Consider the following 21,574-nt stretch of genomic DNA (forward strand, 5'->3'; position numbering starts at 1 on the left):
ATGTCAGGAGTTGACTGGCCTGAGGGATGGTACAGTTGGAGTAGAGCCTTTTAATTGTAAAGACTTTGAAGGAAGTTCTCAAGTTTTCCACTTTCTGTGGGATTGCTCTCCTCTTGCATGCTTGGACACAGTCGGGGAACTTGTCTTGAAGATTTGTATGGAACACCTTTTCCATCTAGGAAGCAAATCTTATCAAGCAGCTTACTGGAGGACCCCAACCTGGACACAGAATGTCTCCCCCTTGGGAAAGGTAGTTTGCTGTGTATTTCCATCACCACCCCCTTTTGTACCGCTTTTGGCCGCCATAAGTGAGGCAGGGTATGCTCAGACGTGAGTCCCTTGCTCTGGGAACGGTAGTTTGCTGTGTATTTACATCACCACCCCCCTTTGTACCGCTTTTGGCCGCCATAAGTGTGGCAGGGTATGCTCAGACGTGAGTCCCTTGCTCACTTTGCCACTGGATTCAAGCAAGCCGGGCTGAAGACGGCTGTAATGCCAGAAACCGGTCCTCGGATGCTTGTTTCCCAGGGAAGGCATGGCTTGGCAGTTCGAGCTGGACTGTTCCCATGAGGCACAGGGTCAGACTGATTTGCATATAGCCATGAGTGAACTGGGGTGGCAGAGTGGGCTAAAGAACGGTGATGGATCCAACCCAGATCTTTTGACTGGATGTGAGTGTTTGATTGGTTCGGATGCTCCGTCCATCAGCACCCCCTTTTGTACCGCTTTTGGCCACCATAAGTGTGGCAGGGTATGCTCAGACGTGAGTCCCTTGCTCACTTTGCCACTGGATTCAAGCAAGCCGGGCTGAAGGCGGCTGTAATGCCAGAAACCGGTCCTCGGAAGCTTGTTTCCGGTCCAGGGAAGGCATGGCTTGTCAGTTCGGGCTGGACTGTTCCCATGAGGCACAGGGTCAGACTGATTTGCATATAGCCATGTCTGAACTGGGGTGGCAGAGTGGGCTAAAGAACGGTGATGGATTAAACCCAGATCTTTTGACTGGGTGTGAGTGTTTTATTGGTTCGGATGCTCCGTCCATCACCACCCCCTTTTGTACAGTGTATTTTTTTTTGTCATCCACTGAATCCCCCGCCTTCCACAGTCTCAGGAGTGGAAGCCATCAACAACTTACTGATTTTTTTTTTTTTTATATAGTGTAAACTTGGCCCATGGACATCCAAGCTCTTTACAAGAGAATCAGACATGACAAATTTGTTAGGCATGGAGAGGGTAGGTGATGTGCCAAGGCTCACAGAATGTTGAACCGAGAGCAGGATTCGAACCTGTGATTACCCAATACCAAAATTTGCAGCTCTAGCCTCATGACCTGATGGGACTCCATAGTAGAAAATCAGTTCTCTCCATGGAAAAGCCTCAAACTTAATTTATTCCTGTCTAGAACAAACAGCAGGACTAGTGCATGAAAAGTGGCGATCTAGTCAATGCTTGGTTAGTTCTCCACTGAAGAGGCAAGGCTTTGGCAATCCCTCAAGCTGGAGCCTGTGAGCAGCCCGGTCACTACAGGTAAGGAAACTATGAGCAGCCTGGTCACTCCAAGTAAGGAAACTATGAGCAGCTCACGTTCCCTGTTGGTTTGGCCTTGAATATGTGTAGAAGGATTTTGACACCTCTCTCAGGGGACTCCCATATCAAACTCGCAAAATAAATAGAGATGTGGACCCAGCCCAATTATTTACATGTTTTCAAACAGTACATTCGAAGTTCTTTGTATGACTAACAAATCCCTCCAAACTCCGCCTTAAAGAATTTTCTTGCACTTTTCAAGTTCCTGCAACACTTAGCCCTAGGCCTGGACGCGTCCTGAGCTGTCACCGCTTCCTTTCGCTGCTGAGAGCACCTGCCTGCATGATTTTGGCTTTGTGCTGTCTTTTCTCACCAAGCCTCACTCGCTGACCATAATTACTACGACATGTCTAAAAATATACATCTCCACAGCTTCGCCCTTTGGAGTCAAACAGAATTTGTAGTGAATTGTTTTAAATTTAACGAGTTTCCTTAGACATTTCGCTGAGTTCAAGTTACAACGAAAAAATATCACTAATGTTACAAAAACCTCGATTGTGGGTTATTAAACATGAATTTTAAAGGCAAGCAGAGAAATTTGGTCCGTGGCCTGGAGGAGGCTGCATTTATCATTAGACCACCATTTCAGTGGCGAAGGGAGCAAACCCACCAAGGAATCGTAGGCCATGCCTTAGCCTGCGAGGGGTGATCGTGTTCGACCAGCCCAGACCCGCCTCACAATATCTAAAGTTAAAACTATTGTAACCATCAAGAGCCTCGCACTGGAAGTTGGGCTTTGGTTGGCTGAGTTTCTAACTTACTGGGCATTTCTTTGTGTGCTGCACAACATCTTGAATTTGTAGAAGGCTTAACAGCCGGGAAAGGTCCGACCAAGTCTGTGATGCAAGAATACATTATAAGCCGTTCAGGAAATAAGGGAGATCCAGCCATATCCGAGCCAGCAACTGTTGCTGAGCCGGTAATGGGATCTGGGCCAGCCCTAGTGAAATATGCAGAATTTGTCCTGATCTATTAACAGGATACCACAACACATTCAGCCAAACCTGACCTCTTTTCAATTCAAGGCAGCAACCTACAGAGTTGGCAATGGGGTTTTGTATTTTCACTTCCAGCTGGGCCCACCACAAAGGCCTCACTGAAAGGGTCATCAGCCCCTCCCTTTGTTGAAGCCTCACCCTGGCTACTTATCTGGTGCCTAACACCTAGATGCAAGTATAATTGAGGGAAACAAAGCTACCAAGCGTGTTAGAGGAGACGATTTTTTGATACTTTTTTTACTGTTTTTGTTCTATCCCCTGTATGCAAGAGATACGCATGCACTGTAAGAATGTCAGATGCACAGTAACTATTTAAATAAATATAAATTACATTTAATAGCTTATAACGCTACCTATTCCAATAGAGGCTGAGAAAGTACTTTACACAGTGGCGGCTGGTGACATGTGAAAGTGGCGAGACGTAAAATATGTGGTGCAGCGCAATGCGGAGAGCGAAAGTAGCGAGCGAGACCGAACGACCTAAGGGGGGTTCTCCCTATGAGAACATTTTGAAAAGAGAGTGGGCAAATGGTGCATTTTCAAGCAAGGACTAGTTTACATAGGCATGCAATGCAATTAGAACTCGGGCCTCTGTGGTCCGCAATCAACAATTTACTTTACCTACAATATATATTTTTAGTAATTATTATTAATATTAGCCTTTATTTACCAATAAGCAATCCAACAAGGCAGTTTCACTGCAGTTACACAGACAAGCCTAAGCACTGAGATGGTGCACCATGAAAGGCACGCACTTAAACTCTTTCAAGTGCAGATACATCTGAAGCAAATGTTTCTGAAGCTGGGCCCTGCTGGCACGCATCTCCGAGAAGCATTGGCAGCATTCTGTATGCTTCTCAGAGGTGTGTGCCAGCATGCCCTAGCTTCAGAAACATCTATCTACAAGATAGAAATGTTTCTGAAGCTAGGACCCGTTTGGCACGCATCTCCAGGGACATCTTAAGGATTTTGGGGCCCTGGGCCAAACGTATTTAGGGGGCCACGGTTAGGAACTCCTTTGAATATATGATCCAGTTTCAGCTGTTTCATGCCCTCTTTTACCAGGTCACTGACGGTGCACTGGCCACTGGTCCAAATTCTAAATGTGTTTAAATCTAGTATTCATGGATAGTGGTGTGATTTCAATAATAATAACACAACAGCAGCTCACTAATATTAATGCAAAAATCTCTGTGACACCCTCCCATTTCTCATATGTTAGGTCCGGTTTTGATCTAAAAGAAACTTTTTTTATGGATGTTGCATGAAACAAACACAGTTCTTTGCAAATGTCTGTATTAGGCTCACACATCACCCACACTAAAAATAAATGACAGGAAACGGTATTTTAAGAAATCTGAAAGGCTGGGACCCTCTTGTTCCCAGATATCTGAGGACTGCTCTTAATCTTTATGCATATGTGTACATATGTATGTCGCCAACCTATGTAGATTTATGTAATGTTTGGCAACATTTTCAGTTACCAGCTGTAGGATAACAGGTACCTATTTCGCATATAAAGTGCCACAGCCATGAGAATCAAATAAAATAAGCAAACACCACACACCGATAGCTGCTAGTGTAAAAACCAGAGCAGTAACAATTATACTGTAATAAATAAAGATGGTGAAAGTGTACAAACATCATTTGACTGTCTGTCGTTGTAGTGTTTTCTGCTCCCTTTCATGGCCAAGTTCCATTCTCGCTAACCTTCTGCTTCCAGTTCCAATCCATGTGCACAACACCAACACACGAACCCAAAAGGTACTCTGTGAGTTGTTCCTTCTCATTTTACTCTGCCATATTGCGGTCCTGGTTTTCTGTTCTTAGTACTTACATGTTGAAAAATTAGGCTTTTTATTTAAAAATGTCATTGCATTGTTCCCGGAGCGACAGCCTTTTTACCTATGGCCTGGCCTACATGGGTAAGAGTTGCCCCTTGGCCCATCAAGGTTTTGTCGGGTAGATTGCTACTACGTTTTTCCAGAAAAAACCTTGTTGGGAGGAAAATACATTTATTTGCCGAAATGTAGCCTTTTTTAATTTTGTTTTAGGAACCAGCAGCGACGACGCCAATAATGAATATGCTACTTACCAGTATGCATCTGTTCTTGGCATGTAGGGCTGCTGACATTCATATCTATAGCATAGATCGCCGCCTAGTGTTGGGTCCGGATGATTGCACATTGTTGTCCTGGAAGAGTCTTCGAAGATCACGAGATAGGTGGCTCCTCCCCTGGACTACAGTGCGCATGGGCATCGACTCCATCCCCAGATTGTTTTTAGCCATTGTGGCAAAGATGGAGTGTAATAGTGTAAGCGATGGCCATGCTAAGAGTAAGTGTTAAAAAGTCTGCAGCCGCTACAGGCGCCGGGGAGGAGGGCGGGCGATATGAATGTCAGCAGCCCTACATGCCAAGAACAGATGCATACTGGTAAGTAGCATATTCAGTTCAAGGCATGTGGGCTGCTGAATTCATATCTATAGCATAGAATACATAGCAGTCCCTCCATTAACGGCGGCCGCCTGCGCCAGCTGCAGAAGTGTGAAAAAGTGTTTTAAGAACAGCCTGCCCTACAGCTGCCTGCTGCTTGGAGTGCACATCTACACAGTAATGTTTAGTAAATGTGTGTGGTGTAGACCATGTGGCTGCTCTACAAATATCTTCCAAAGGGATATTACCAAGGAAAGCCATAGAGGCCCCCAACTTGCGGGTGGAGTGGGCTCTTGGAGGGACCGTTAAAGTGCGCTTAGGCTTGTGATAGCAAATCTGAATGCACTTAACGATCCACCTGGCTATACCTGCTTTGGAAATGGGGTTGCCTTTGTGCTGGGCTGAGAAGGCAACAAAGAGTTGTTGTGTTTTCCTAAAGTCTTTGGTCCTATCGATGTAGTACATCAAGGCTCGTTTGACATCAAGAGTGTGGAGCATTCTTTCGGCTACCGTTTCTGGGTTTTGAAAGAATGCGGGCAGTTCAATGGTCTGATTGACATGGAACTGCGAAACCACTTTAGGAAGAAATGTAGGTTTAGTGCGCAGCACCACCCTGTTGGAGTGAATTTGAATGAATGGCTCTTGTACAGTGGGCGCCTGTAGCTCACTAACACGTCGCAGAGACGTAATGGCAATGAGAGAAGCCACTTTCCATGTTAAGAACTGAATCTCACATGAATGTAGAGGCTCAAAAGGTGGGCCCATCAACCTGGTGAGGACCACATTGAGGTTCCATACAGGAGCTGGCGGGGTCCTGGGAGGGATGACCCGCTTCAGGCCTTCTAGGAAGGCTTTAATGGCAGGCACTCTGAAAACGGAGAGATGCTGCCTGTTCTGGAGATAAGCCGCTATGGCGGATAAGTGTATCCTGATGGAAGCGTATGCTAGATTACATCTGTAAAGATGTAACAAATAGCAGATGATGTTGGGAGTGGATGCATCTAGCGGGTTGATGTTGTGTTTAGCACAGTAAATGACAAACCGCTTCCATTTTGCTGCATAGCAAGCTCTGGTAGTGGGCTTCCTTGCCTCCCGTATGATATCCATGCATTCAGGAGGCAAGTTAAGGTAGCCAAACTCTAAGACTTCAGGAGCCAGATCGCCAGGTTGAGCTGTTGCGGATCTGGATGCTGAATGTCGCCATGGCTCTGCGTCAAAAGCCTGGGCGTGGGGTGTAGCCTTTGATGCGGTACCACGGAGAGTTCTAGAAACGTGGTGTACCATGGCTGGCGTGCCCACGTTGGAGCAACCAGGATGAGTGTCATCGAGTGTTACATTAGCTTTCTTGCCACCAGCGGTATGAGAGGTGCTGGGGGAAAAGCGTACGCAAATCTGCCTGACCAGTTCATCCATATCGCATTGCCTTGCGACTGTGGGTGAGGGAACCTGGCGGCAAAGCTTTGGCATTTTGCGTTTTCCCTTGTGGCGAACAGGTCTATCTGTGGATGACCCCACTGCTGGAAGTACGGGCGGAGTACTGATGGATGTATCTCCCACTCGTGCATTTGGTGGCTGTACCTGCTGAGCAGGTCCGCCATTTGATTGTCTGTGCCCGGGAGGTGTTCCGCCATGAGGAAGATGTTCCTCTGAATGTCCCACTTCCACATGCTCTGAGCCAGATGAGACAACTGTGGAGTGTGTACCTCCCTGCTTCTGGATGTAGTACATGGCCGTCATGTTGTCCGTCCGGATCAACACGACCTTGTTGCACAGATGTACTTTGAATGCTTTCAGTGCCATGAAGATTGCCATCAGTTCTAGGTAGTTGATGTGCATCTTCTTTGGCTGCATTGTCCATAGTCCCTGCACTGTGTAGTGGAGTACATGAGCTCCCCATCCCTGGAGAGACGCGTCCGCCGTCAGGATGATCTGTGGGACAGGCTCTTGGAACGGTCGGCCCTTGCAAAGGTTGTGTGGATTCCACCAATGCAGAGAGTTGTATGCCCGACCGGTGACCAACACTAGGTCTTTCAACTGTCCCTGAGCCTGATTCCACTGATGCGCCAAGCATTCCTGGAGCGGCCGCATATGTAACCTCGCGTGCGGGACTATGAAAATGCAGGAGGCCATCATGCCTACCAACTGCATGAACACTCTCGCAGGAAGCGAGTGTAGCGGTCTGAACTGTTGGATTAGCGACTGGATGTTGTTGATCCGCGCCGAAGTTGGCTGAGCCGTGGCTGCCAGAGTATTGATTGTTGCACCTAGATATTGCGCACATGGGCCAGCTGAAGGTGCGACTTTGGATAGTTTAGGGAGAAGCCCAGACCGTGAAGAAGGTGAATGGTGTGGGACATGTCGGCAGCGCACTGCTGGGCCGACTTTGCCTGAACCAGCCAGTCGTCCAGATAAGGGTAGACATGTATGTTTTGTCTCCTGAGGTGCGCCGCCACTGTCGCTAGACATTTGGTGAACACTCTGGGGGCCGTGGTCACTCCGAAAGGAAGGACCTTGAATTGATAATGCCGATTTTGAATGGTGAATCGGAGGTATTTTTTGTGTGATGGATGGAGTGGAATGTGGAAGTAAGCATCCTTGAGGTCCAAGGTTGCGAGGAAGTCCCCCTGAGTGAGTAACGGAAGAACTTGCTGCAGCGTTCGCATGTGGAAGTGTTCTGAGAGAATGTATTGGTTTAGGGGCCGGAGGTCGAGAATAGGCCTGAGGGACCCGTCCTTCTTCGGGATTAAGAAGTACAGGGAGTACACTCCTGTGCCTTCTTCCTCCACTGGCACGAGCTCTATAGCGCCCTTTTGCAGCATGACAAGAACCTCCTGCTGCAATAAGTGCAAATGCTCTGTGGACATAGGACGGTGTTTTGGTGGTATGTTGGGTGGAGTGGATGTGAGCTCCAAACAATAACCGAACTGGATAAGTTTCCTGACCCACCTGTCTGTGGTGATGGATTTCCAGACTGGCAGGAACTGCTGGAGTCTCCCCCCCGACAGGTGTGGAATGGTCGGGGGGCAGTGAGAGGGCGTCACTGTTTGTTGGAGGCGGAGGAACGGGAGTTGTTGTTGCCCCTGCCTCTGCCCTTGGCGTTGTTGCCTCGATAACCTCCTCTATTTTGTTTGGGGTAAGAGGATTGCGCCCCACCTTTATTGAATTGTGTTTGCTGGGACATTTGGCCTCTGGAAACACCCCTATTGCCTGAGCGACGAAAAGTGCTCCCCCGAAACTGTTGGGATTGGAGAGCTCCCATGGACTTCGCAGTCTCGGTATCCTTTTTTATTTTTTCCAAGGTGGTATCCACCTCAGGACCAAATAATCTGTCAGGGTTAACTGGCTGGTTGAGGATGGTAGTTTGGATCTCAGGCTTAAATCCGGAGATTCTGAGCCATGCCTGACGTCTTAACATCACACTGGTGTTAATCGCCCTGGCTGCAGTGTCCGCAACGTCTAGTGCACACTTAATTGAAGCGTTGGAGATGAGCTTCCCTTCCTGGATAAGCATCTCCGCAGCCTCCTTATATTGGTCTGGGAGATGTTGCAACAGGGTCTCTAGTGTGTCGTAGTGTGCCCTGTCGTACCGAGCCAAGAGTGCCTGCGTGTTAGAGATACGTCAGATATTGGCCGCCTGAGCTGCTACTCTCTTTCCCGATGCTTCCAGCACTTTGGACTCTTTGTCCAGGGGAGGAGCTTCACCAGTGGTCTGCGAATTCGCCCTTTTGCGGGCATTAGAAACGACCAGGGAGTCCAATGGCAACTGGCCCTTGATGTAGGTGGGATCGCCAGGTGCCGGTCGGTATTTTTTCTCAATTCTAGGGTTGACCACCCTTGCCCGTGTGGGCTCTTTGAAGATGTCCGCAGCATGTTTGAGGACCCCTTTTAGCATTGGGAGGGTTTTCACAGTCTTTTCAGCTGTTGAAAAAGTGTCAAAGAGGAAGTCCACCTCCACAGGGTCAGCATGCAGTTCAACGTCGTGGTTCTTTGCCGCCCTCTCAATCAAGGCATTGAATGCCGCAGAATCCTCAGTGGGAGAGGTCTTGACATTGTAAATCGGAGGATCAAGGGCGGGTTGCTGATCCCCCTGGTCACCTGTGTCCACCCATGCGTCCTGTTGTTCATCAGGATCTGTGTGGGCCGGGAAGCTGTATTCCTCGTCCTGATCCCCAGCATCCTCGGCATCCGAATAAGTTGGCGAGGGCGTGGCAACTCTCTGAGTCCGAGGAGCCAGTGGCTCGACCAAGACCGGTGAATCCGAAGCAGGCTTTTTGCGCTTTAGAGGAATGGTGTATGACTCCAAAGGCGTCGTTGCAGTAATTTTCCGTTTGTAAAGTGTAAGCTTCCCTGTGTCTGCATCGATGAAACGCTCCGACTGTTCCTCCATTAATGGTGGTCGATGCTTCAAGCCCCCAGCCGGGAGAGTAGGCTTCGACCCTGCAGCACTTTGCAAGTTCGCTTCGGGCGCCGCCCGTGGTGCGAAGGCCTTCGGTGCCACCTTCGGCGGCAACGTGAAGAGGATTGGCGTCGATGACTTGGAGGTGGGGACCGACTGCTTCGGTGCGGAAGGTGCTTTCGGGTCTTCCGCTGAAGCCTTGTCCCTGATACGCTTCAGGGAGTCCGAGACCTGCTTCGTGAAGGAAGCGGACGGCTTCGTCGACTCGACAGGCGATCTTGGTCCACCGACGTGTGAAGACTCGAGCGTCGATGCCTTGGGCTGTTCGGGCCGAGGCTTGATTGTGTCGGCGTCCTGGGTAACTGCTTTTGGGGCCCCAGTCTTCGGCTCGACGCCCTTGCTGGACTTCGGCTCGACGCCCTTGCTCGACTGTGGCTCGACGCCCTTCTTGGACTTCTGCTCGACGCCCTTGGTCTGCTTTGGTTGGACGGATTTCACCGACTTCACCGGGTCGACAGGCTTCTTCGGCCTGGGTTGTTCCGACACCTCGGAAGACGAGGGTGTCGACGGTGGAGCAGATGGTTTCGGTTTCGAAGGCGCTTGAACCACTTTTGGTAGTGTGGACACCGAAGGTTTCACTTTCGGTTTCGTTTTTGGTAATGGCGGCTCCGTCCAAGTGTCCGTAGCCGGGCCGGGAGGCGGGCCGTGGATTTTGGTAGAAGGTCTTGGGTAAGGCCGATTGGCGATCCCTCGACCTGAGCCTTCGTAAGTGTTCGAACGGGGCATAGCTCTTCCTCTGAGCTATCTTCCATGGCCCCATAGGCCTCATCGTCGTCTCCTACCTCGTCGACGACTTCTTGTACGGGTAGGCCTTCGACATCCACTTGATAGTCGTAGTCGATTTCTTCCGCTGGAGGTGAAATCTGCAGCTGAACATCGTGTTCGTCTGCTTCTCCGCTGTCGAAGATGTCCACTGGTGCCGTGGCCGACTGCCGGGCCTCCATGCGCGCCACACGCCGAAGCCGAATCGTCGTCTTCTTCGAACAAAACCGTGAACAAGCCATACAGTTGGCTTCATCGTGGTCCGACGACAGGCACTTGTTGCACACCGGGTGGACGTCGATGTGTGGGTACTTCGATCCGCACACGGGACACTTCTTGAACGGGCTCCGTTCCATGTCGCGTTGTCTAGGGTCTTGCTGCGCCGACTGGGCCTCTAGTACCAAAGAGTCACGCAACTCCCTGGATGTCAAACTCGGGAGGCGAGTCTGAACAGAACCGGCACCGAACGCAAACAATACCGACGATACGAGAAAAAGGCCTTTTGGCCTCGAGAAAGTGTATTGTCGATTCCGAACTGGAGAGAACGAAAGTACATCCGAACCCAATGGCGGAAAAAAACAATCTGGGGATGGAGTCGATGCCCATGCGCACTGTAGTCCAGGGGAGGAGCCACCTATCTCGTGATACTTCGAAGACTCTTCCAGGACAACAATGTGCAATCATCCGGACCCAACACTAGGCGGCGATCTATGCTATAGCTATGAATTCAGCAGCCCACAATGCCTCGAACTTAAAGTATGCACGTACAGTCTACAAGTTGAAACTATGCAGGCTCGAGGCATAGCGTTTCAGGTCTGCCCGGTCCTTTCAACCAGGCCCTTTGCTTCATGCAGTTGTATGTGCATGACAAGGAAAGGACAAAATAATCTCGTGTTGTTTTGGCATCTGAAAAACCATACGAGTGTCTTACCATGCCGTTGAATATTAACTCCAGAGTCAGGAGTTATTATTCAAAGGCAGGGTAAGACCCACTACAAAAACCCCAAGCAAGGCAGTGCACGGCATATTACAAAATGAAATAAACATTTTTTGTTGGCACGGCCGCATGGGGAGATTAAGTGATTTGCCCAGAATCACAGAAAATTGAGTGACGATGCAGAGACTCGAACCTCAGGTGAACCAGGTTTGAGTCTCGGCATTGTCGGCTCAACAACTCCTCCAAAGTTGGCAGCTCTGCTCTGCTGCTCTAACCCTTACGACAGTAAGGCTGTAAGGGAGGATGTGGAATCCTCTCCATATTACCGGGACGGTCACTCGCGATTCATGATTTTCACTGTCAGTATCACTAGATCATCTAGTGAAAATCATGAAACGTGAGTGACCGTCCTCTGCATAGATTCACAATCTGATTGAGATCACTTGGGGGCCGGGGAAGAGGAAGACAGACGGGCTGGCTGAAAAGTTTGCCACCTAGTTGTATTTTTGTATGCAGCAGTTTTCACTGAAAAAGTACGGTACAAGAAAATACAACTGGGCGGAAGGCCAAAGCAACTGTGCAAGCAACGCGGTCATATACTCACTAGTCTTAGTCTGAATCCTTATCCTGTGACCTGTATGCGACTGAGGCAGGCTCTCATCAGAAAGAGTAGGAAGACACACATTGCCAATGCCAACTTAATGAAGTTGTGCGCGAGGCCTCGAATCGTCTCAAGGGGCCACCACGACGACATCAGGCCGGCAGCTGAGAGCTCTCCTCTCTACTCTCTCCATGCTCCCCTGTGTGTAATGGCTTAAACCTATACCCAAAGAGCGGGGAGGGGAGAGAGAGAAGCTGAGAGCTAGGGCAGATTGACCAATCACTGCACGGCTTCACAATGAAGCCGTGCAGTGTGCCACAGTCACAGGCGCTGCAACGCTAAAGCAGTCAATCGTGTTGCTGCTAAGCAGCGCCTGGATTGGCCAAGGCAGGAAAACTCGCCGCTCATCAGGAGAGCGGGGCTGCAGCTTTGACCCTCCCGGCTCCTTCATTGTAGAGGCGAGAGTGTTGAAAACTGCGCATGTTGGGCTGGCCAAGGAAAAGTACCGGCCCAACCCGACATGCGCAGTTATCGTACTGACAGCTCCTAAACCCGCCTCCACTACCCCTAAGCCCGGCCGATGTAAGTGACGTGCGTTATTGGTGATGATTGAAGGGAACCGGCCGGCGGCTGAGACTGCTTCTGCCGCCGGCTGAGTAATTAGGTGTAAGTAACACTACACTTATTACACACATTTTTTGTTCACACAGCTGCTTAGGGCAAAATAATGAGGGGGTGACGCCCAAACGCCCTCCCAGAGGAACCGCCCCTGGCTTTACATCATATGCACACACGTGCAATGATTCATGCAATTGTATAAATCATGGTATAGGATATTTTACATAAACAATGAGGTTACACGGTGTAGGAAAACACATTGTTCATACTGGAAAGCATGATATGTCAATAGTGCATGGTCTGGATAAACAAAAAGTCTGGATTTAAAAAGAAGTAATGCAGTGGGTGGGGTTGTCTGTACTAATAAGACTGTTTTACTAACCTATGGTTTCTGGACCTGACGATACTCTGCCAGGGCGAAGGACTACTGTGCTGCTACAAGACTGACACTCTTCTGTTGGACAGCTGGTCTGAAGGAACTACTGAGCTGCCCTGCTGCCCTCTTGCCTGGAGTAGAACTCGACCTGAAACTTCATCTTGAACCTAGAACCCCAGTATGACTCAAAGGGCTAGTCTGCTGGCTTCCTGATCGGAGCCTCGGGGATATAAAAGGCTCCGCAACAGCTCCTTGGACTCATCTTCAGCAAGTTCCTGAACTCCAAGTGGTACCTCTAAAGTCCTGGACCCCTAGTGTGGCTCACAAGCTCTTGAAATCAAACTTTTGGGCTCTTTGCGACCGAAACTGAGCCCTTTCACAGTTAGACTATGCCGCTCGCACCAAAAATTAGCAAAAGCTGCAGCCAGCCTGTTTCTTTAAACAGAAAGCATCAATCGCCTGGGAAGGACAGACAACATGAAGCACCAGCCGGTCTGCCTGCAACGCCCAGCCTGCTCCTCGCGCCACGCAGGCCACTCGCCTACAACACCCTCCACCCGACCCTCTACAACACTAATGGGTCTATTGGCACAAAACCTGTCAGCCTGACTTTTGACTTTGACCCAGCCCAGCACGACCAGATAGCCTTGAATGGCGCGTTATGCTTTTAGGTGCTATTTTACAGTTTCTTCTTTAAAAAATCATAACTCCTGTTTTACTGATTGGAGTTTTTTCATTTTGGTCTTTTTTATTAAATTAATCTCTATTTTTATAACTTGGTCTGGGAAGCTTTTTGTGTGGTGTTTTCACAGTTTTACTATTTGAAGTGTTGCACAAATACTTTGCAAATTGTCTCTAAGTTAAGCTTGACTGCTCGGTCATAAGCTACCAGGGGGATGAGTACAGGTTCATTTGGGGTGTGTCTGTGCCTTGCCCCAAGGACTGTGGTTGCTGCTTGGCCAGGGCTCACACCCCAGTCAACCAGCAACCCAATTTCTCAGAAGCCATGATTAGATAGTGTGGCCTGCTCCAATGCCTAGTTGGCAGAGATAAAGAGCTACAAGATCAGGGATAAGGTATCTGCTAATGTGAACTTCCAGTTTGTCAAACCAAATGTTTAGGTCAATGACAGCTTCTGAGATAAGAATCCATAAGGGTCTTGCAAAATGGTGTTGTGAGTGGCAGGGGTGGTTGGCAGATGAGTAGGAATGAAGGAGAACAATTGAAAAAAGATTACAAAATAAAAATTTACCAGTATGGATACAAAGGTGTTTTCGGTTGGTGGAGTGTTTATGGACCACAGCTATATCCCTACCTGTTTTTTTGTTGCGCAACTTCTTAATAGCGCTATATTTCTTTTAGGAAAAGCTTGTGTAATCAGTGAGGCATCTTCTTCCAGCCAAGTTGCTGTTTTAAAGAAAAGGAAGTTTAGAGTGACAGTAGATTGTATATGTTCATCCTTAAAGGATCTTGGATTGACAGATGCAGAAAAGTGGTTATGCATGTGATCTGAAGTCGCCAACCAACCCTTATGAGTTGGTTGGTTTCAGTTTTTCATATTGTCGAAGAAGCTGCAGAAGATAGGAAGAATTTACATATTGTATTCCCTGTTCTGATGTCACAAATTTACAGTAGATGTCAACTTAGTTTGTAATGGCTCTATCGGACACTCTAGTAGGGTGTGAGCAAATGCAGTTTAATGTGAGATGCACCTAGCTGTTCTTGAGGTGACAATGGGATCCTAGGCCTGCGATGGAGCAACTCGTAGGGGTGGTTGTTGGCTGAAGAGGTGGTCATGATCATAGTTGTGCCAACTACGTAGGGCAGATATTCTCTCTTTCTGGAACAACAGCAGAGGTAGGTAATGTAACTTCAGTTTAGTGTTAGTGGCAATGAGGATGTTGGGTGGCGATTAGTTGGCGGTCTGGGCAATTTCAGTTGTACCAATGGTCTCTCAAATCAAAATGCAGGCAAAGTCCAGGGACAAGAAGAATCAAAGGAGGAGGTGGAAAAGGGTTTTTACAGGGGCAGGATTGGTGGTTGAGGGTATCTGAGACAAAATAGTGACTATATGTAGAGGCAGGTCATTAGACGGGATAGGAGACAATACAATTAAATACGGTGGTTTTGCGGTGGATAGTGTTGGGCTTGGTGATAAGGGAGGTGAAGGTTCAATCAAAGTTGTAAACACACCATAGACTAAGGGTCTACTTGTGAGGTTATATGTTGCAACAAAGGGAATGTGTGAAGGGAGGGGAGGACACTGTGGGGTGTACGAGAGGGTACGATAAAGCATTGAGGATTAGTGCCAGTAAGAATCCCCTATGTGGCTAGAGTCACAAAAGAGTAATGTAGGATTGTGGAAGGAATAAGGGGTACAAGATGGTAGGTAGAGACAGATGGGGAGGTGGGTAAGATAGGGCTGAAATTAGGAGAAGAGGTGTAAGAGAAAGGTGTTCCAGGAAAGTGTGGGCAGGGGAGGTTGGTGGCTATTGGTGACCTGGGACATTTGTGGGCAGGTGTAAGTTTAGCAAGAGGTGGAATAGCAGCTATAAAGCATGTCTATAGTGGCTACACAGCATAAAACTGCCAATTTACTACCCTCAAACAGAGGGCAGAAATCCCCTGACAAAATGCAATTTATGCCTCTTTATATGGGCACTTTACACCCAATGTATGTGCATGACTCCTTCCAGGAAATAGGAGGACAAAACGAACGTGTTCAAATTAAAAAGGTTTAAGCAGAAAATAAGGAATTGAGCTAAATAATCACTCAGAAAAATGGTTAAAAAAAACTGTCAGATTCTGAATAATTGTCCTTACAGGTTCAAGGAATGTTCAAATTCAAAACATTTTGACAGCAATTTCCTACCGGTTTGAAATACACATTGTCATCGTCACCCAGGCATAGAGAATTCTACTTGCCCACTCGCTGTAGCAAGCAAGATGTTATCAGGATGAGCTATTTTTGAGGACTGCTGGCCCAGTCTGCCAAAACAAAAAACCGCAAACGACACAGAACAGGTATTCTTTAAATTCAGAAAGTGTAAGAGCAATAAAGATGCCTTTAAATCCTGTTACATTTGCTGTGCATGCAAAGACAGAGGTCAAATGTCAGTGTATGTCTTCCTACAAGTATTGCTTATTTTATCCTTGCTATCCTGTTTACAAATTCCTCTAACTTTTTAACTAACAATTGTGCTGTGTGAAGAGAAAGGCTACATAATGTCTGCTGATTTCTAACATACATTTAAATAGCTTGTAAATGAACTGTAAAAAGATTTCAAAATATATTTCTGTCGTTAGGTAACCACTTTTTAAAACAATTCTGATGTGTTTTGCTCCCTTTAAAACGTTTGACTCATCACACATCACAACACTTTATTTCGTGATGTGCAAATGATAAATATCTGCTGAAAAACAACTTCTGCATTATCATTTGTATACTATATAGTTTATCAGTAAACTTGCGTCAGTGACCATTTAAACTGAAATGTGCTGTCTGTAGATGGCAGTACACTACCACATCATGCTTGATTAATCTAATAAAAGTGAGAATTTATAAACATGACATCAGAAACAGTCCTGCCCCCACACTGATGACAATGCTATTGATGAACCATGGGGCAAGTGAGGGGTCATGTGTACCCTTTATGTGAGTTCGATTTTCATATTACACGAAGGAAAGGGTTTGTCTATTAAATGAAACAAAATAGCTTTTGTACAGCAGACATGCTCACATATTTCAAGGTGCTCTCATATTTAATAATGAAGCAAATGGTGATCTGATGAAATAAAATATTTGTCTGTATCACACAATTTGAGAAGAGTTTGTGTGTCAAGCACATAATAATTAGGTCGAGTAGATTATTCAAGTCACTAGACCCGCAGGTCTGGTAAAAAATGTTATGATTTTTCGAGGCCTGGTCAACTAGTGACCACACGGATACAAGACCATCCAATGAGATTATCCACTAAAATATCTTACCAACCACACCCTCCTCCCACTGCTTGTTTTACCGCCATCCTCACTGCATTGCCCCCCTTTCTGTAGGCTCGCCACTATCTTTCCCTTCTTAACTGTACATTTACACTCCTGATTTTGTAGTCCACTGCACTTTCAACCCGCTTCCTTCTGCTGCACTAAACACTGCGTGCAGTGTGCTTTGTAGTTAGTAACATCTAGATAATGTACACACATTTTACACCCAGGGAAGGTAAGAAGGTTCATTCAAGCAGAAAGAAGTACAGAGGCACAAGGATCAGAAAGGAGGACAAGAAGGAAATCTTGAAGATAAAGTGTGGGGGAGGGTGGTACCAAGAACAAGGAGAGGAGGATGGAGAGGCCAACTGAAACCACGAGGAACTGAAAAGAAGGAGCAAAGAAGAAAAATCAAGAAGAGCAGAAAGGAAGTGAAAGGGAGTAGAAAACAGAAAAGAACTAACACCAAGGGAAGGTGAACTGAGATCAAGGAGAGCGAAATAAGCACAATGGAGAGAATAATAGAGGACAAGTAAATGACAGTGAAGCCGGGCGGAGGGTGATAAAAAAGGATGAAGGCCAGGAGAACAAGATGCAGGAGAAGTGTTTTTTTTGCAAAAGAGAAAGGAAAGCGAAGTGTGTAGAGCATGGACCAAAGTGAGGAGAATGCAACCCAAGCCGAAGAACGGAGCTCCAATGGGATCTTGGGAAATGGAAAGACTGCAGGATGGTAGGAAGCAAATGTCAGGGAAGAGAAAGGAGGGCAGTGAAAGATGAACGAAGACTAATGAGGGAAGGCTAAAGACACAGGAAAGGACAAAAGAGACCAAGAAGAGGTGAAAGCGATTAAGGGTAAAAAATTAAGACCAAAGAAAGAAAACCGTGACAAAAGAATGGAAGTATTGGAGAGGACAAAGGAGATATCTGCAAGTAGAACTTTGAGAGTGGAAAGAAAACGTGTGGACACAAAATATAGGGAGAAGCAAGCAAAAACTGGGAAGGAGATTGGTTCTTTCGTAGATGCTACAGAAGATTCTAGGGAAGGTAAAACATGTCAGGAGGTCATGAGATCATGGGAAGAGCAAATGAGAATGCAGTAGAAAGAAGGCAGTAGGGAGAGAGAAGACCTTTTGCAGGTTAAAAGAAGCCATACGAAAAGGAACAACGTCTTTACACGTTTTTAATTCTATTTCACTCACCTCATGGGAGTTAGTGCCGTGGGCCACTCTAGTTTTACAAACTAAAAAAGAAACACAAAGAACAAGCTACATTAATGAAACAGGTCAGAAATGATCTCACAAGATAAACACATCCATGGATGCAACAAAGAGGAATGAGCAGGTAAGGGGGCACTGACTGATGTCATAAGCCCTTCCTTTATCTTTTTTGCTCCTCTGCAGGGTTTGCGGCCAGTGCAGATGGCAGCTGAAGAAACATTTCACTTCAGTTTGCATCCTAGCTTTCACACTCAAGCAACTAATGCTTACCTTTTGAACACTAGTTTCTAGTACCAGTGGTCTTACTCTAAAAGATGCAACACAGGAGTAATAAGCTGTCAATAAAGGACTCACAAGCCTTAGTCTTGGGACCTCTTGTTTGGCAGTCATGTTGTGGTCAGACTGTAAACAAGGGTCCAAAAACCTCCATGCTATGTGAACAATGCTGTAAACTGCAGCAGTCAACAACTACGTATTTAGGGGGCTGCACTCAGGAAATATGTTCATGATAGAGAGAGTAAATGATTGACTGCCATACAACTTTCTGTGGCTACTGGAGGGCGAAGCAACTATAAATAAATTGCAACATAGCACGATCACTACTTGTAAAAGTTTTAAAAGGACAAAAAAAATAGAAGAGACAAACATGCACATTACGTACACCCTGCTGCATTTTACATACAAATTAGTCGTTTTGATGAAATAATTTTCAATGTATGTTGTACAACTGAAGGTATGTCACGTCACAATAGCGAGCAACTCTGTCTTGTGAGTGTTGGGTGTTCTTTAAAAAGATACTGAAAAAGTGTACAACAGGGAAGATGACTTACTAACAAAAACAGGAGATGTTTTAAGAAGAAAAAAACTCTATTGGTGTTTCTTAAACAAGTTGTCTGGCAATGCCTTTTTGTATAGTTAAACATAGAAATGGCCTTTCGTATTTTTTTTGTTATTTTTTTCTGTTTTGTCGGACTAGTATGCGAACTAGTCCCTACAAAACTGGATCAAAAAACAAAAGTGGATAAGTTATTGGGCAAAAATAAATTGTAAAAAAAACAGCGTATTGTTCAAATAAAAGCGCCATCGTCTTTACCAAAAAAATCAATATAACGAATTTTGTCTAATCTAAACGATCTCAGGTAGGCGGAGCTCGGAGCCCTCCCTGCTTTGCCCCAGGGCTCTAGCTCCCTCTTGTCTGCAAGACATGGCTAGGATCCCACGGAGCGCCAAGCGTTAATACAAACAGGGGCGGCTCCTCCATGTGGGCGTAGAAGTGTCGCCACACTGCTTTCTCGCAGTGCGAGAAGCAGAAACATAAAATGGTATTATAAAAACAATTATATGTTTCTACTTCTCGCACTGCCAGAAAGCAGAAGGGTATGGTTGCGGGCGGGTGGGCGCTCCTGCTCTAGGGCTGGGGAGGAGTAGCTTGTCCACTGTTGTGGGCGCGGACTGTTCGGTTGGTCGGAGAAAATGGCTGCCCATAGACGTCTGTGTGGTCGGCATCCCAGCCAATCACAACGCTATCATTGCAGAGTTGTGATTGATTTAAGGGAGGGGAGGGAGGCTTCCTACTTCCCGGGACTAAGAGGACCGAACCAGGTAGGCGAGGGTAAGTTTATTTATTTAATTACACCTTCCCCCCCCCCTGCGCGACCCCCTTCCCACACGACCCCTTGGCCGCAAATTCGCAAGTCATGCCTGCCGCGACTAAATACAAAACAGGCGTATGGAGAGGGCTCATGGAAGCATGCAGGACGAGCTGAAACGCAATATTCAAATAAACGTGAAGGCAGCGGTCAATTTTGCGTAACCATAATGCTCTGAAAAATGCCATGAGGTCACTGAAACAAACTAAATGTTTATCCTCCTCTGGGATTTCTGCAACTGGCGTAGAAACATATCAACAAGTCCTCTGTAGGGAAAGAAGTGAACATTCAATGGGGTTGTGCCAGATAAGCGTGAGTGCCCACAACTCCACGGTTTAAGATAAAAATGACTACTTCCTGGAAGTAGTGTTAGTGGACACACAACAAGGAGGTGAGCAACACGGCACCTTGTGTGGACTCTGGTGACATAAGAAAATGTCACATTAGTCAAATGCCTCATTAAACACCGTATGCCCCTTACACTACCACTTACAACGTTCACCACTATCTACTCCACCGCCTACAATACTTCACAGTAGTTGACCTACACAACAACCTGGGAAGAGGTGCCAATTTTGGACCTGGATATCAGATTTCGGCTCTGGTGCAGGCTCAACATTCTGGGTAGATCACTTAATCTCGTCATGACTAAAAAAATAATTAGAAAAAAAAATTGGACCTTGTATAATGTAACCTAGCGCTCATGTAAGTGCTCTCACGCCCTTGGGGCTAAGTTTGCGCTATATAAATGTGCACAAAAAAACAACCCTACACCTTTATTCACCTTTTCACTAACAAAGCTATGTGCAATCAGAACAACCACAACCTACACAACTGGATACAACATATAATGGCATACACACCCTACATCCTAAAATCAACCTCCTCAATCATCAGCTAATCTTTACAAAAGTCGCCCAATAGCACCAATGCAGGAAACTAAAATGTTTACCAATGGGAGAGGCCACAGTCTTCACAACATACAAAATAATCTAATGTATTAAGTAGCAACAGGCTTCTATAAGGAAACCAGAGTAAGGAAACCAGAGCTTCCCTTTGGTAGCTTCACGCGAACAACGAGGCCTTCCTAAGAGAAAAGAGCATGTGGAACATCAAAATTAATGCCAAAACAAAATTACAGAAAGGGAATAAAGAAGCCTACATTTCCAAACCAATTTATTAAAACAAAAAAGATCAAGGATTCCCAAAATATGGTCTTGACAAGAAGATTTCAAACCATATTAACAGCCATTCGCAGGAAAGCATAAGATCTGTTTAAAAAAACAAAACCATGCTTTTTGGTCGGACAGACCAGGTCCTAGGCACCCTTTGCGGCTGACCTGCAACAAAGTTAGGTGAAGCTAGGCCTAGCAGTTATTCCTAGCCAAGTTTTTCATTCACATGTTGCCACTTTTTCAGAAGTTAAGATCTGCATGTGTGCAAGGAAGGACGTCGTGACCAAGACGGGGTTTACCCAGACAGCTATTTTGACTGTGTGGTCCCTCGTGAACTCTGAGCCATGCTGCAAAAGGTTCAGAGAAGGACAACCATGGATACTACCACAAATGATGGTGCATTACCTCAGGTAAGTTACAATGCTTTTCCATCCTCTTGCATTCTTTTCTCCAATGTATGACATAGTTCCTGGTTTCCAGCGCAAATTCACTGTAAATTTAACGTTGTGTGGTATTCTCTAGTTTCACAAAATGGTAAGACAAGTATTGTCTATATTTCTATCTTTCACTCCTAGCTCCGCCTAAAGTCAACCTCCTTCAGCCCCTCCATGATCAAAGTTAAATACACTCCTTTGAGGTACTCCTGTCAACTCCCTCGCAGGGTACACGGCTCAAGTCAGTAAATTAGTCCCAAGCTTCAACAGAGGCCACTGCTTTTTTTTTTTTTATTTTTTTTTTTTACTCTTGGTTGCCAAAGAGAATGTGGAAAGCCTTTTGTGGGATA

The 21,574-nt window shown here is 46.5% G+C and overlaps 1 protein-coding gene across 3 annotated transcripts in view; it reads right to left on the reverse strand.

Annotated features, from left to right (window-relative positions):
• Positions 1-21,574, reverse strand: part of ITPK1 (inositol-tetrakisphosphate 1-kinase) — a 603,720-nt gene that overhangs the window by 51,320 nt on the left and 530,826 nt on the right. For all 3 annotated transcript variants that reach the window (XM_078660084.1, XM_078660082.1, XM_078660083.1), the window contains one exon: positions 17,949-17,989. In XM_078660084.1, the coding sequence (XP_078516210.1) occupies positions 17,949-17,989 (41 nt within the window). The remainder of the gene's footprint in view (positions 1-17,948; positions 17,990-21,574) is intronic.

This window comes from Lissotriton helveticus, chromosome 9 (genome assembly GCF_964261635.1).
Source record: "Lissotriton helveticus chromosome 9, aLisHel1.1, whole genome shotgun sequence".
Classification (NCBI taxonomy): domain Eukaryota; kingdom Metazoa; phylum Chordata; class Amphibia; order Caudata; family Salamandridae; genus Lissotriton; species Lissotriton helveticus.